General features: G+C 32.9%; 1 protein-coding gene across 1 annotated transcript; it reads left to right on the forward strand.

Moving 5' to 3' along the window:
* Positions 1-8534: 8534 nt before the first annotated feature.
* LOC131072148 (GDSL esterase/lipase At4g01130) lies at positions 8535-12612 on the forward strand. The gene is made up of 5 exons (XM_058008226.2): positions 8535-9702; positions 10177-10371; positions 10683-10852; positions 10953-11223; positions 11967-12612. Exons 1-5 carry the CDS (start codon positions 9462-9464, stop codon positions 12230-12232), a joined length of 1143 nt encoding a protein of 380 aa, XP_057864209.2. The 5' UTR covers positions 8535-9461; the 3' UTR covers positions 12233-12612.
* Positions 12613-14365: the final 1753 nt, after the last annotated feature.

Here is a 14365-nt window from a genome sequence, read left to right on the forward strand (position 1 = left end):
TTTTATTTTTTGGGAATGAATAGAAAAACATGAATAAAAACTTTTTTACTAATGACAAATGTGGATTTGAAGAAAGCTTTGATGGGTAAACGGGGTTTGACTAGGTTTTTACCACTTTCTAAGGGATAGGCAAGCGAAAAATGGGGATTTTGGAGGAGAGATGAAGGAATGGGAAAATTTGTCCAAGAGGGACAAAGAAGCAAAAGTTGAAGATGGATAATATGGGAAAAATTTGGAGGTGATTGGATGAAAAGGGAAGAAGTTATGGCAAACCCTAAAAATAGAGAAACATGAGATTTTGGGCTTCAAAAAGTGGATTTTTGAGATAAGGCCTCCAAGGAAGAAAATGTGGAAAATGGCAATGTGGAGAATCTGGTGAAGTTTGAAGGGAAATGGAGTCAAGATAAAGAAGATAAAACAGAAAAAAAAATTACTCTTTTTTTTTTAATTAACCCTAGATTTAACGGAACAGAAACCCTAAATTTAACATAACAGAAACCCTAAATTTAACAAAACAGAAACCCTAGATTTAACAAAGCAGACAGAAACCCTAGATTTAACAGAGCAAATTGTCGCACTAAACAGAAAAATAAAAATGTCAAAGGTCCGGATTTCTGATTGTCTAGATAGACAAGAGCATACTCTCCTACTTTCACACTTTCCTGCGGGCGGACTTATTATATTTAAACAGAGCAGATAACAGGAAATAAATAAATTAAATGCAGACTATAGTTAGCGCCTAAAATTTTCAGACAGATTAATAGAGCAGACAGTAGCACTACACAGATAGAAAAGTGTCAAAGGTCCAGATTTCTGATTGTCTAGATAGACGAGCATACTCTTCTATTTTCACACTTTCCTACGGTCAGAGCATACAGTCGTGCTAAACAGAATAGAAAAGTGAAAGGTCTGGATTTCTGATTGTCTATATAGACAAGAGCATACTCTCCTACTTTCACACGGATTATACTAAAACAGAACAGACAACAAATCAAATAACAAATCAGATAACAGAGTTGTCGTGCTGCAACAGAAACAGAAACATTAAAAAAAAACAGAAACAGAACAGAATAAGGAGGAGCTGTCGCGCAAAAATGCAAAGTCGCGATTCTGGAACCTGCGAAAAAGATATATATATATATATATATATATATATATATATATATATATATATATATATATATTCTGCAATCGCGCTCTTCTGGAACCTGCATATCACAACTCACAAAAACCTAAAAAAAACAACAACATTAGTTCTCAAGGACGTGAGTCCCACCGGGCGTGCCAAAATGAAGAGGGGAAAACAGATTTGAAAGGTAAACTGATCAAAACATAACGAAATAAACATGCAGAATGCTAAAATATCATAAAAAGACCATTTCACCTTGCTATTTTACCTTCTCCATCGGATTGAGCTTGATGAAGTGAAGGCGCCCCTTGATAATGCTCCACTTGATGTGCTCCTTTGATTGTTGGATGTGGATGGCTCTCCAATATTGTGCACAAATGATAAGGATGAGATGATCAAGTTGCCAAGATGATTTATTAGGCTCAAAAGGGCAGCATAAGCTTACTGGATTTCAAGATATTCAAATGAAGGAATGGAACCCTATTTTATAGGAAGAGGAGAGGAAAACGGATGGCTAGGATGAATTCGAGATGAAGGGCTAAGATTTACTTGTGAGGTCACACAAGGTCCAAGAGAGGGTGTGGAGACCAAGAAATATGCCCTAAAAGGCATTTCGTATCTCCACACTCTACAAGATGCATTGGAGGAATTAAAAATTCTCCAAAAACGGATATTATGGGGATTAGAAGAATAAAAAGGAATTAAAAATTCCTTGGGAGAGGGAAATGTCTAGAGGAATGTGAGATTTCGAAAATCTTACATTCATTTAGAAAAAGAGCATTTAAAGCTAGTGGCTGGATGAAAGGACAAAGAGTTGACTTTGTGGCTAATCATGATGATTAGCCATTAACGACTCATTAGGAGGGGGATTAGAGGAAATGTTAGGTGGGATTTATATTTGTAGGAGAATTTGACTACGAGAGAGAATGAGTGGAGGGAATAAAAAATTAGAAGAATAATGTTAAGTGAGTTTAGGGAGTTTCTAGAAGAATTTATTAGGTTAATGATGAATTAAGAAGATGATTTGTAGGAATCATGTAGGTTAACTAATTAATTGAAATTAATTAGCTAGGAGGAAGATTTGTGAGGATTTGATTTTTTAGAAGAATAAAGAAAGGGATTCATTTATTAAATAAATCATATGCTATAGTGACAATATTAATTATATTTAATTAATATTGAGAAGAATTTTAATTAACATAATTAATTAATTAATTATGTGAGGAATTAAAAATAATTAAAATAATTATTTTTAAGTGTCTACAGAGCATGGTCCTTGTTTGGAACTTGTGTTAGCTCCATCTACCATGCTCAAAGTATCTCCTCTTGCATCTTGTCCACCTTCCCAAAATAATGTTCAGTGAGATTGGGACATGGATGATTTGCTTGAGTAGCTTCATTCATGTCATGGATCCTCTCTTGTGTGTTTTCATGTTCGTAATGTGTTTCCCTTGTGATGTGTTTTTTTGTTATGTTTGGTTCTCTTTGGATGATCCTTGTTACTCTATTGGTGCAAATAGGTAATAAAGAGGTTGAATATATTGTGGCATCCCTCTATTTGTGACTCAATTCTGTTATATGGTGTCCCTTGTGTTGTCTACTTGGGGACGATGCAAAGCATTGAGACCTCTTTTAGTCTCTTCCATGCTGACTCAAAAGACATTTACATATTTCCCCTTTTCTTTGTGTCCAGGAATAGGTACAAATCTTTAATTAGGAGGATCGACAAAATTTATAGAGATGAACAGGTTCAACTTTTGATAGTGAGAAATTGGAAGGACCATGGTGAATTGATACTACCTAATCCTGAAAAATCAGCCCAAACTTTTGAGAACATATTGGAAACATATTCTCTTGCTTGGATATAGATTGGTGGATCTGTACGACATATATAGCTTACTATTTCTGTCAGAATAGTTCACTATCTTGCCCTAATCTTCAACAATTCAATTCAATTCGATTTAAGGAGAAGAAAGCCCTATCAAAAGGAGCCTAGAATCTTATCAAAATCTTAATCTTTCAAGGGTAGATCTATTAGATTCCTCTCCTCCCTAATGTGATGGTTAATTAGGTAACTTAGTGGTTTTATTATCTTAATCTAACCCTAACCCTAATTTTACACCATTACAAAAGTATAACTTAATATTTAAACGTTATATTTCATGTGTATATTATTATGAAGAGAGGAGAGAGAGAAGGGCGAGAGAGGGGGAGGTAGATATAGGTCTCGATCTTGGGGGAGAGAGGAGAGAGTGGGATAGAGAGAGGGGGTCTAGGAGAAGTGATAGGGAGATACATAGGTCTAGAGAGAGATATTATAGGAGCCTACTTATTACTAAAATTTTACCAAGTCTTAAAAATTATAAAATCTTCTAAAATCTAGAATCTTCATTATAACTCTTATAGATCTAAGACCATTCTTAAACATCCCACCAATATATACATGAAATATAACAACACTTATAATCAAATGTTACATTTCATATATATATTATTGTGAAGAGAATGAGTTTGAGATGTAGAAAAAGATGGAATATAAAAAACAAATCCTCTTTAAAACACAAGTATGATATAAAATGAGCATATTTTGTCTTGGTAGTGGTTGAGCCCAAGTATGTTATAAAATGAGCATATTTTGTCTTGGTAGTGATTGAGCTTGGGCTCAACCACTACCAAGCCATAGTGTGAATACGTTATAATGCATTGATGTTATTATATTTCTAGGGAATTTCCAATCCTTTGCATTAGATATGCCTTGGGCATTCAAACCTAAGGATTGAACTTACACGTCAAAGACTATAGACATGTTTTTTGCAATTTTTAAAAAATGACAAAATGTTGAGCATTCTCTCCATCGAGTTTGCACATTTTTCAATGTCAAGTTAAAAAAATGACATGGTTATGTAAAGCTCTATCTAGTCTCTTAGCTTTTTAATGGTGTTATTTTTTACATGTTTTGAGTATGTTAAAGTTTTTATCTTTAATATTTTTTATTAGTGTATCCATTTTTGTCAAAAACCAATGTGTGGTACTTTTGGTATAATTTTTTACTCGTTCATATAAATTTTGAAATAAATTACATTTTTAGAAACTAGAATCCATTATACACATATTAAAAAAAATGATTTTCAATTAGTTTTCAAAAAATTTAGGGGGGAGCATGCTCAATTTTCTATTTTTAAGGTTGTCTCCACTTCAAAAATTAGTAAAAAAATTATATTTGTTAAAAAAATTGCAAAAAATAGGCATAAACTACATGACATTAGCTAATTTCTTATTCAAGTGATTTTTGAAATACTTAAAAAAGGTTAAAATTTTAGGAGGGCCACACTAGATGCTAGTTATGTTTTTGTGATAAAAATAGGACCACTTTGTGTGGACCCTCTTTTTGAACCCCTTAATCTCCACTATTTTTTCTTTTTTAAGTAGTTTAGAAAGTAGATTTAGAGTACTGCAACTCCTGTTCTTGTTGCATCTTGAAATTTTGAGTGTAACTATCTTCAATTTCTCATCCAAGATCAAAATTTCTTTATTTTAGAAAACAATTGGCCACTTAAACCTCCTTTTGGTCCCCCATCTTTGTATACTCACCTCACATTTAGATAAAGATATTCTAGTAGAATCAATACTTCCATTCATATATGAGAATAGGAACAATTAGATCAATATGTTCATATAGAATATTGAGAATGAGAACTTGTGATTCGAAGAGAAATTAGGTTTCTCGTCTACACTATCTAGAATCTAAGAAGAAAAGTTACTAATGTATCAAGCATAATTATGTGATAAAACTAACCTATTGGGATGGAGTGATGGATGTTGCATACCTATGTGAGAACGCATATAATCTTATTGCCCAAAGATTTTGGAAGATAGTCATCCATTTTAGAGGTTTGAGCTATATTGCTTGTTTGGGACATTCTAGAATAGGAAGGATAACTTTGAACCTAGAATAGATTCCATGTTGGTGTATAAAAAATTCAAGCTTTGACACCCATGACCTAGTTTGAGCCTAGGAAGGCAAGTATAGTACAATTCATAATATATCTAGACAAGATTTAGACAATACCATGAATTGTGGAATACATTAATTTAGACTAGATGGAAAAAATTAACACATTCAGACAAAGATGTTAGTAGATTTGATGCTTCAATTAAACTAAAAGAGGGGTAAAAATTTATTCAACACAAATAGAGTTACAAAGAAGGAAGGACTAACTGCTGAGTAGAGAAAAGAGCACTACACAACCCTGTCATTATCCACTAAATGATCCAACATGTGAGACAATTCTGATGATGATTGTCCCTTATTACCAATATTCCAACCCTACATTTGATCAAAAGCCCATTTGGCCAGACAATCTGCTACTCCATTGCACTCCCTAGGAATGTAAATAAAAGTAATAGATTCCAAAGAGCCACACAACCAAAGCATTTGTCTAATAACCACAAATAAGTGCGAATTGACATAATCTAGCCATTGCTCATTCAGCAAAGTCACCACCGCTTGAGAATCATGTAGAAAAGATTGAGAATGAGAATACCTGTGATTTGAAGAAGACTTCCCTTCTAATTACCTAGAATGTAAGAAAAGTGACTGATGTATCAAGCATAATGATGTGAGAAAGCTAACCTATTGGGATGGAGTGGTGGAGTCTCTAAACTAGAGTGCAAAACTACCAAGATAGATGCAATGAAGGCTTCTTATGCATTTCTCTTTCTCTCTCTTCTTGCTATACATGGTGTACAATGATAGTATTTATGGTTGAGGTTTAGTGCTTCTAGTTATGCCTATGTAGACAAGACACTACCAAGTTTCAAGCTTGTTTGGTGTGAAAAACATATGTTGCAAGATGACACAGGTGTCATGTGCATATGGAGACAGAAAATATGTAAAATGTTGTTCCATATGTTGATTGTATGTACTTTTGTTGCAAAGTTGTAAAGGTAGAGCATGTGCTTATAACACACAGCGCAGCGGCACATGTGCTAGAAGCACATAAATATGAATAGAATGAAGTATATGCAAAGCAAGATGCTTCAAAAAATAATTGTGGAGACTTATGTTCAAATAACTGTGCTAAATCAATACACACATATTTACACAACTACGAAAAAAAGAATATTATTAATTCAAACTTTTAAATATGCTCAAATCAAATACAATATTTGATCTTTTATAATTCAAAGTTCTCTTAACAATCATCTAACATTTTCAAAACTATTTTCCCTCTCTTTATGCAACCATGTTAATCATATAATCGTAAATTTTAAAATATTATTGAAGAGGTTTGATTTTACTCCTTTGATTATAGGGAGATTCTGTGCTAACATAGGAAGTACACATCCTCATCCTTGTGTTCAACCACTCAAATGCATTACTGTCCTCTATGGAGAAACAGGCACAACTTTTAAAAATTCCCTACGCTTTCATGCATTACCACTAATTTCTTGTTTACTAGAATATTATAAAGTACAATTTCCCACTTACTGCAGGAGACCAAATTCTTCAATATCACTTACTCAAGTTCACACGTGATTATGGATAATTTTGATGGTACCAGTTTAGAGAGGAATTAGCGTTTTGCCTTGATATGACAAATAGGGAATAATTGGGTTAAACTGGATCCTAGTATTAACTGTGGAGTACTTCTTTATACATAAGTCCAGCTAATTTGGAGGACTGATAAAAGAGTCCTCCAACATGGACTCTAGGGATAAATTTTGCACTATGTTAAAAAACATATTCAGTTAGAATTTTTTCAATTTCAATATAAAATTTTGTATATGTTAATCGACACAAGTTTTTGGAATCAAATTTTGTATATGTTAATGGATACAAGTTTTTGGAATCTAATTTTGCTCTATATTAATAATCAATTGTAATAGGAAATGCAACAAGATCAGTCAAACTATTCGATTGTTGTTTTCAATAATTTTCTAACTTCACGTTCTTGGAAATATCTCTCAAGATCATAAAGCTATAGAAAGTGTAAAGTTTCAATAAGAAAAGACAGAAATTGTTTATAATTCGGTTTTCTATACATTATTTGACACAGTTGGATTCCAACTTTATATCAACATCAATTGAAATTGGAAACGCAGAAAGGTCAATCAAATTATCTAATCGTTGTTCCCAATATATTTGTAACTGTGTGTTCTTGGAAATATCCCTCAAATTCGTAAAGCTATAGAAAGTGTGAAGTTTCAATAAGAAAATACAAGAATTGTCTGTAATTCAAATTTCTATACAGATTTGATATTTCAAGAGAACAAGAAATAAACAAATATTTTTGTCCATCAATAGATAAAGGTATAAATAGATTTTAAGCATGAAGAACAACTTTAGTGAAGTAAAGAGATTTCTAAAGTTTGAAAAATTTATAAAGTAGAATCTTGTCTATGAGAATGAGACTTTATGTTTTCGATTTTATTTTTTTTAATGAATATTTTTAGGGTGGGTTTGGAAATTTCATCCACTAGTTTAAGAGATTTTGCTGTTACATGTTATTTGATCATAGAACCATCAGCATTCAAAGATTTGAGAATTCAAAGTTATAAACTTAAGACTACTATAAAATTTGTAAGACTGTCTACTTGTAAAAACTCTTAAAAATTCCCAACATTACTGAATAAAATATTTCAGAAAACCTCCTCCATAAAACCACTATCTAAATATACTCTCATAAACTTTCTTCCATTTAATGATATTAGATCTCTACAATTCATAAATTTTTTTTGTTCAATGCTGTTTCTGAATTAAATTGTGTGATAGTTTTTTAGACCAACATTTTAAATCATACTAGATCTGATTTATCATCAGAATGCTAATTTCTTCAAATTTTTAAAGATTAGAAATATTATATTTGATAATAAACTTTATCCCATAAACTGTGTTTAGCCTCTCAACACTCCCTCTATTTTATCCTTTTCCATTACATTGTGGTACTAAAACATTTTCCTATTACCTCTGAACACTCACAGATGGATGCCTCGTGAGTGATGGATAAATACAAAATGCTGACACAGTGAAATCAGAACAATTTAATGCCATATTTAAAACTTCTGACTGTCTGGTATCATGATTTCTAGAATCTAAAAAACAATAAATAATTCGCAGCTTTCCAGACAATCCAGTTCAAAAGTCTATTGGCAGATTATGTTTTGTCCTTAAGCAATCAAGTGAAGTGCACAAAGTTTCCCTTTTTCTTCAATATTTAAGATAGACAATTAAAGAGTATTCCCATTGTGGAAGAAATGAGTAAATGCTAGCTGGGTCCCACTTTTACTGGCCATTCAAGGTACCCTCATAATTACACCATACTCACCAATCATCACCTCACTGCTTCTCTGTTCTAAGAAATATAGTGAGTTATCTCCTTCAATCATGCCAAATGGGTTTTTTTTTAAGTTTTCAGAAGACCTAAAAAAATATGTCTTTTCAGTTTTCAGTTGAAGAATTCTTGACGACACAGGAATCAGTCTTATAGCATCTTAAAAAGCAGTGAATGTAAAAAGAAATAGTACAAGCATCTAAACTAGAACTATTGAAGGAATCAGGTGCCAGCATTTGAATAGAAAGTGTTATTTTAACAAGAAATCCCTTAGATTTATAGGTCAAAAGTTTTTTATGTTTCTTCAACGGTATTCTTGGAATGCAGCATTGGGAAACAATGCAAACAAAGTGACAACATAGAAATCCAGGTTACTGTTATAGCTAGTGCTGTAACGGATCTGATCATCAAGTGTGATATACACAACAAATTATCGGCTATATTTTATTCAGTTCACGGGATCTAAGCACCCTACAACGGTTTGATAGATTTTGTAAAGATTCAAGACATAAATCTTTGTTTTAGTTTAACATGTGACAAGAGATACCATTGATCTACAACGGTTTGATAGATTTTGTAAAGATTCAAGACATAAATCTTTGTTTTAGTTTAACATGTGACAAGAGATACCATTGATCTGACATTAGAACCGTTGGTTCTTTGGAAAGATTCACTCTAGATGTACCATAGTACACCCTCTGCTCTTAGAAGCTTTATATCATAACTTATAAGTAGTAGACATCTTTGCTTCTGAACAAAGCAGTTGCTATCAATCATTTGTAGGCCATATACCCTAGCTTTCCTTGTATAAGCTTGTATAGTTTGTTTTTGCTTCTGAACAAAGCAGTTGCTATCAATCATTGTAGGCCATATACTCCAGTTTACCTTGAATAAGCTTGTATGGTTTGCTTTTGGGTCTAAACAAAGCAGTTGCTATCAATCATTGTAGGGTCATATACTCTAGCTTACCTTGTATAAGCTAAGGTGTAGCTTGTTAAATGGAGAGAAGTAAGATTTTCATACTAGGTTTACTATTTATGGCATTGATAATGCCAATGTATGAGTGTGGGTGTGATTTTCCTGCTATTTATAACTTTGGGGATTCAACCTCTGACACAGGGGCAATCCATTTCACATTCCCATATAACATGCTTGCAGAGAATCCTCCCTATGGCCAAACATACTTTGGGAAACCTGCATATCGTTACAGTGATGGAAGATTGTCCATAGATTTTTTCGGTAAGATTGGATTATATGACCTGTTAAAAGTGAATCTATCTGTTTAGATATAATTGAGTTTATGGGTATCAGAGTTTTGATTTTGGATTTGTGGTTTATAGGACCTGTTAAAATCGTTGATGTAACTGTTTGGATATAGTTTGAAATGTTTTTGGATTTGACTGTATCACTTCATGATAAAGTATGAAAAGAGAAATGAGTGTTTACCTTCAGATATTCATAATACATATAATTGAGTGTTTAAATGTGTGTCAGTTTTAATTTTGGATTTGTAGGTATACAACTTTGTTTTGAGTGCACATAAGTTCAAGTTGTGATTTTAACCACTTCAAGCTGCCAGAGTCCATAATGATTAGAAAAAGGCTTGTGGCTTGATTTTGATTTAAGATCAATATAACAGTATGTGTGCCTGATATAATCATTTAGAGTTTGTAACACTCAAACTTGGATAACATTATTTTATTCCTTTTACAGCTAAGGCACTGGGATTGCCCTTCTTGAGCCCTTACTTACAGTCAGTGGCCTCAAATTTTGGGCATGGAGCCAACTTTGCTGCCGCAGGTGCCACTGCCCGTGACACATCTTTCATTGCCCCCATTTCTCTTACTGTTCAGATCAACCAGTTCAAGATTTTTAAGCAACAGGTTCTGGACGGCATTCAAATTCACGGTAATCATAAATCGAGAAAGTTTTATCTATACATGTAGAATTTGCACTTACCAATATTAGATTTAATGTGGCATTGTGGCTTGCTTGTAATGCTCTACCAGATTTTCATAAATTTTGACTATTATTGAGCTGGTTGTATTCATATTACCAAGTTGAACGGAAAGGGTTGTGGATCAGTTGGACATTTTGACCCCTTGCTCTTTTAGTTTATTTCATTGATAAACTTACTAGACAATCAAACAAATTAAGTTAATTACATGCATATGCAAGAACTGGGTTAATTTTTGGTGGGGTTTCTTGTTGGTTTTCAGGTAACCTGAGCTTCCTTCCCACTGCAGAAACCTTCAAGACTGGAATCTATATATTAGAGATAGGGGGAAATGACTTCAGCTATGGTTACATGAATCTAAAGCTCAATACAAGTGAGGTCAAGAATCTGATTCTCCCCAGAGTCGCAAGGGCCGTAGCTGGAGCTGTCCAGGTCTGTTCCATATGTTTTGATCTTTTCCTCTCTTAGGATTATAACCATGAAGAAATTGCCAAAGCTTTTCTGAGCTGATGGAAATTGTTTGTTTAATCAGGGTTTATACTCAGAAGGAGCCAGGACCATTCTGGTGAAGGATGTGGGGCCTCAAGGGTGCGAAGCATTCTGGCTTACATACTTCCCGCATTCCTCAAATGATTTTGATGAACATGGCTGCTCTGTTTCATACAATGATGCAGTGCAATTTTACAACAGAATTCTGAAAGCCCAGCTCTCAGCCCTCCGCAAGCAACTGCCAGATGCAGCCATTGTCTACGTCAATACCTACGACATTGTCTATGATTTCTTCGCCAATCCTTCCAAATACGGTATTCACAAACCCCATTGATGCACTACAATTTTTTCTTTTTAAATTAAAAACACACAACAGATTATAGATGCACAGTCAGACTGTTGAAGAACATGCAATCACTGTTGTACAATAGTGAGAGGCATAACTATAGCAGAGCATCTGTAGACTAAAGTCTTCTGAGTTCAAAAAAGTTCTTTTGAGCTTACCTTATAAGTAAAATGAGTTGAATCTAACTGTAACGATAGTTCTATAAAATTCAGTCTTTTGAATTCAAAAAGCTGTTTTGACCTTAGTGTTGAAGTAAAAAGAATTCAATACAACTGTAATGATAGAGTTTTATAAAATTTGTAGTGTTTAAGTTCAAACTGTTTTAATCTTAGTTTTGAAATAATAAGAGTTCAAACTAATTGTAGAGTTCTATAAAAAAAAATCAGTTCAATTTAAATAATTATTATCAGCCGATTTTTATTCAACTGTTCTTGACAATTTATTAACTGGCAAAAAAAACTATTTCCTTTATATCATCATTATCTTAAAGTTATTCAAACCCTCCACAATCATTTAGACCTTCTGTACACCTCTAAATCAAATCATTTATTCCCTGCCTTTAAGGCACATGCCTTAAACCAGACAGAAAAATGAGAAGAGCCTGACTAAGAAATCATATATCCAGCCCACATTATACCCACCTTACAATTGCCATTATGTGAACTGTACAAGTCAGAACTTTTCTAAAGCGCTCTCTCTCTGTATGTACAGGATTTGAATTCACTACAAGAGCTTGCTGTGGAGTTGGGGGCAAATACAATTATGACTATGCAGTACAGTGCGGATCAAAGGGCACAATCAACGGCCAAAATGTGAGCGCAGTCTCCTGTTCGAATCCTGCTTCCTACGTTTCTTGGGACGGAGTCCACTGGACAGATAATGCCAATAAAATTCTCACACAGCAAATTCTTGGCGGAAATTTTTTTGATCCTGCCAATTTCTCCATTGCTAGCCGTTGTGATCTTCAGCCTCTCTGAACATTGCAACCCTTAAAAGAGAAAACAGGTTTTCGGACGTTTAGAAGCCTAAACGTTTTGAGATTAAGGCATGGTCATTATGCATTCTTCTGCTCTAAGATTCAGGGTTTTTACAGAGAGAAATTCAATTGATTCTTTGGAACTTCGAATAAGGGCTTATCCAAGAAAAATCTCATTGTACAGCAGAGATGTCGTACAGTATGATTTTCAGCGGACCCTGTAATTTAATCAGATTCGAATCGAATTATATTTTACCTAAAATGTAAGAAGCCTTCACGGCTTTTGAAATTATAAGTTTTTTTCAAAATATTTGATTTAATGTAATTCTAATTATTTATTTATCAATTAAAGAGATTTATTTAATATGACCTCTTTGTCAATATAGAGTTATGGATCTTATGTTTTCAATGTGTGCAAAATGTCTTCCCTTTCTAAATGATTTTGTTATTTGTGTATTTTTATTTTTATTTGTTGTATTTATTTATGTTTTTTTTCTTTTCTTTTTCTTTTTTAATATCTAAGACTAACAATATTTAAAAATATCTTTGAAAGATTGTCATTATGCTGCAAGAGAACATATTCATTCGGGTTAATTCTCAAAAATGTGTGTAAAAGATCAAAAACAATAGGGCTTAGTTATGCATATGCCCCTAAGATGAATATGAAAATCTAGATTCATTTTAGAGTTATCAAATTGAAAGTGTTTCCCTTCCTTAAATATGAATAATGCATGGAAAATAAGGAGATGTGAAATGAATCCAATTATTTATGTCTTTAAATACAAATACATAGTAATAAATCGTAAAATATTTAGTCATCTTAAGGTTGGAAGATGATTAACAACAAAAAACTAGATTTAAATTTTGAATTTGTGAGGGTTAATTATACAAAAATGGGATCAATCTCTCAACCACAAAAATGACCTTGAGTGGGCAAATGGTTAGATCCATGTTAATGATAATCATGTTAGATAAGTGTATAATTGCATGGTCCAAGCCAATGTATAGGAATTTGTGCATATAAGGATAAGACAATGAATAAATTCATTGGAATGTGTGTATAGAGACAAGTAAAGGCTAAAGTTAAATGGGAAATGGCATGTGTATATGAATTTCACCTTTACATTTTGCCTCCACTTTGAAGTGCATGTGAATCCTAGAATTATCATGCATCTCAAATTTGTAGCACTCACAAATATGCATGTAAAATAAATATTCAAACATAATAGGGTATCATGAGGGTTCATATAAAGTAATGGACCTTATAAAATGTGTCATTATGTAGATTCATCCTTTGGAATGTACTCTCTATGGAAACCTACAAACAAAGCAAAAAGTTCCTTTAGAAACATTTGTAACAAAAGAAGAAATAATAACAATTGCAATATAAATCTCACTACCAATGATCATGAGAGATGGAAGAAGAAATGGGACTAGAGAAATTCTACTTGTTCAAAAAATATTAATGCTTAATCTCACTTGCCAATAGGTGGGTGATAGCACATGGGGTAGTTGGCATGTCAAGTATTATTTATGAGCCTCTATAATCCCATGTAATTATTTGTGAAACTCATATGAAAGTCTTAGTGACATGATATTTTCACATTTCAACTGGTTGCATCCATAGAATACAAGCAATTGTAAGAAAATAATTACATGAATGTTTATGTATGTGTAATGTCCCCGCTTTGAAACACAAGTTAATGGGGAATAATAATAATAAAATTTAAAATTAAATATAATAAAATTTTAATTAAGTTAATGAATGGTCAAAAGACATGAAATGAAAGGTTGTGACTCCCTCAAACATGAGATATAAAAGGGAGAAAAGAACCTCATTTGACAGCTTCGGCAAGACTTAGGGCAATCGCAAAAGGGGACATTACAGCATGATACTTACATATATGTATGTAAATCATGTAAATTAATAACTATAAATCGATGCATTGTGTGTCAAGCAAGTAAAGTGTGTTGAATTGTGAACATCTAGCAATGAAAACATAGTGTGTAAGGAGAAAACGTGATACTCCCAAAATTTTAAAGATATGGCAATGTAAGATCATAATCAATGTATTTATTTAAATCATGAAGCAGCTTAGCCCAAATTAGCCTAATAATTATAACATGATGTAAC

The sequence above is a fragment of the Cryptomeria japonica genome, chromosome 6 (assembly GCF_030272615.1).
Source record: "Cryptomeria japonica chromosome 6, Sugi_1.0, whole genome shotgun sequence".
Lineage (NCBI taxonomy): Eukaryota > Viridiplantae > Streptophyta > Pinopsida > Cupressales > Cupressaceae > Cryptomeria > Cryptomeria japonica.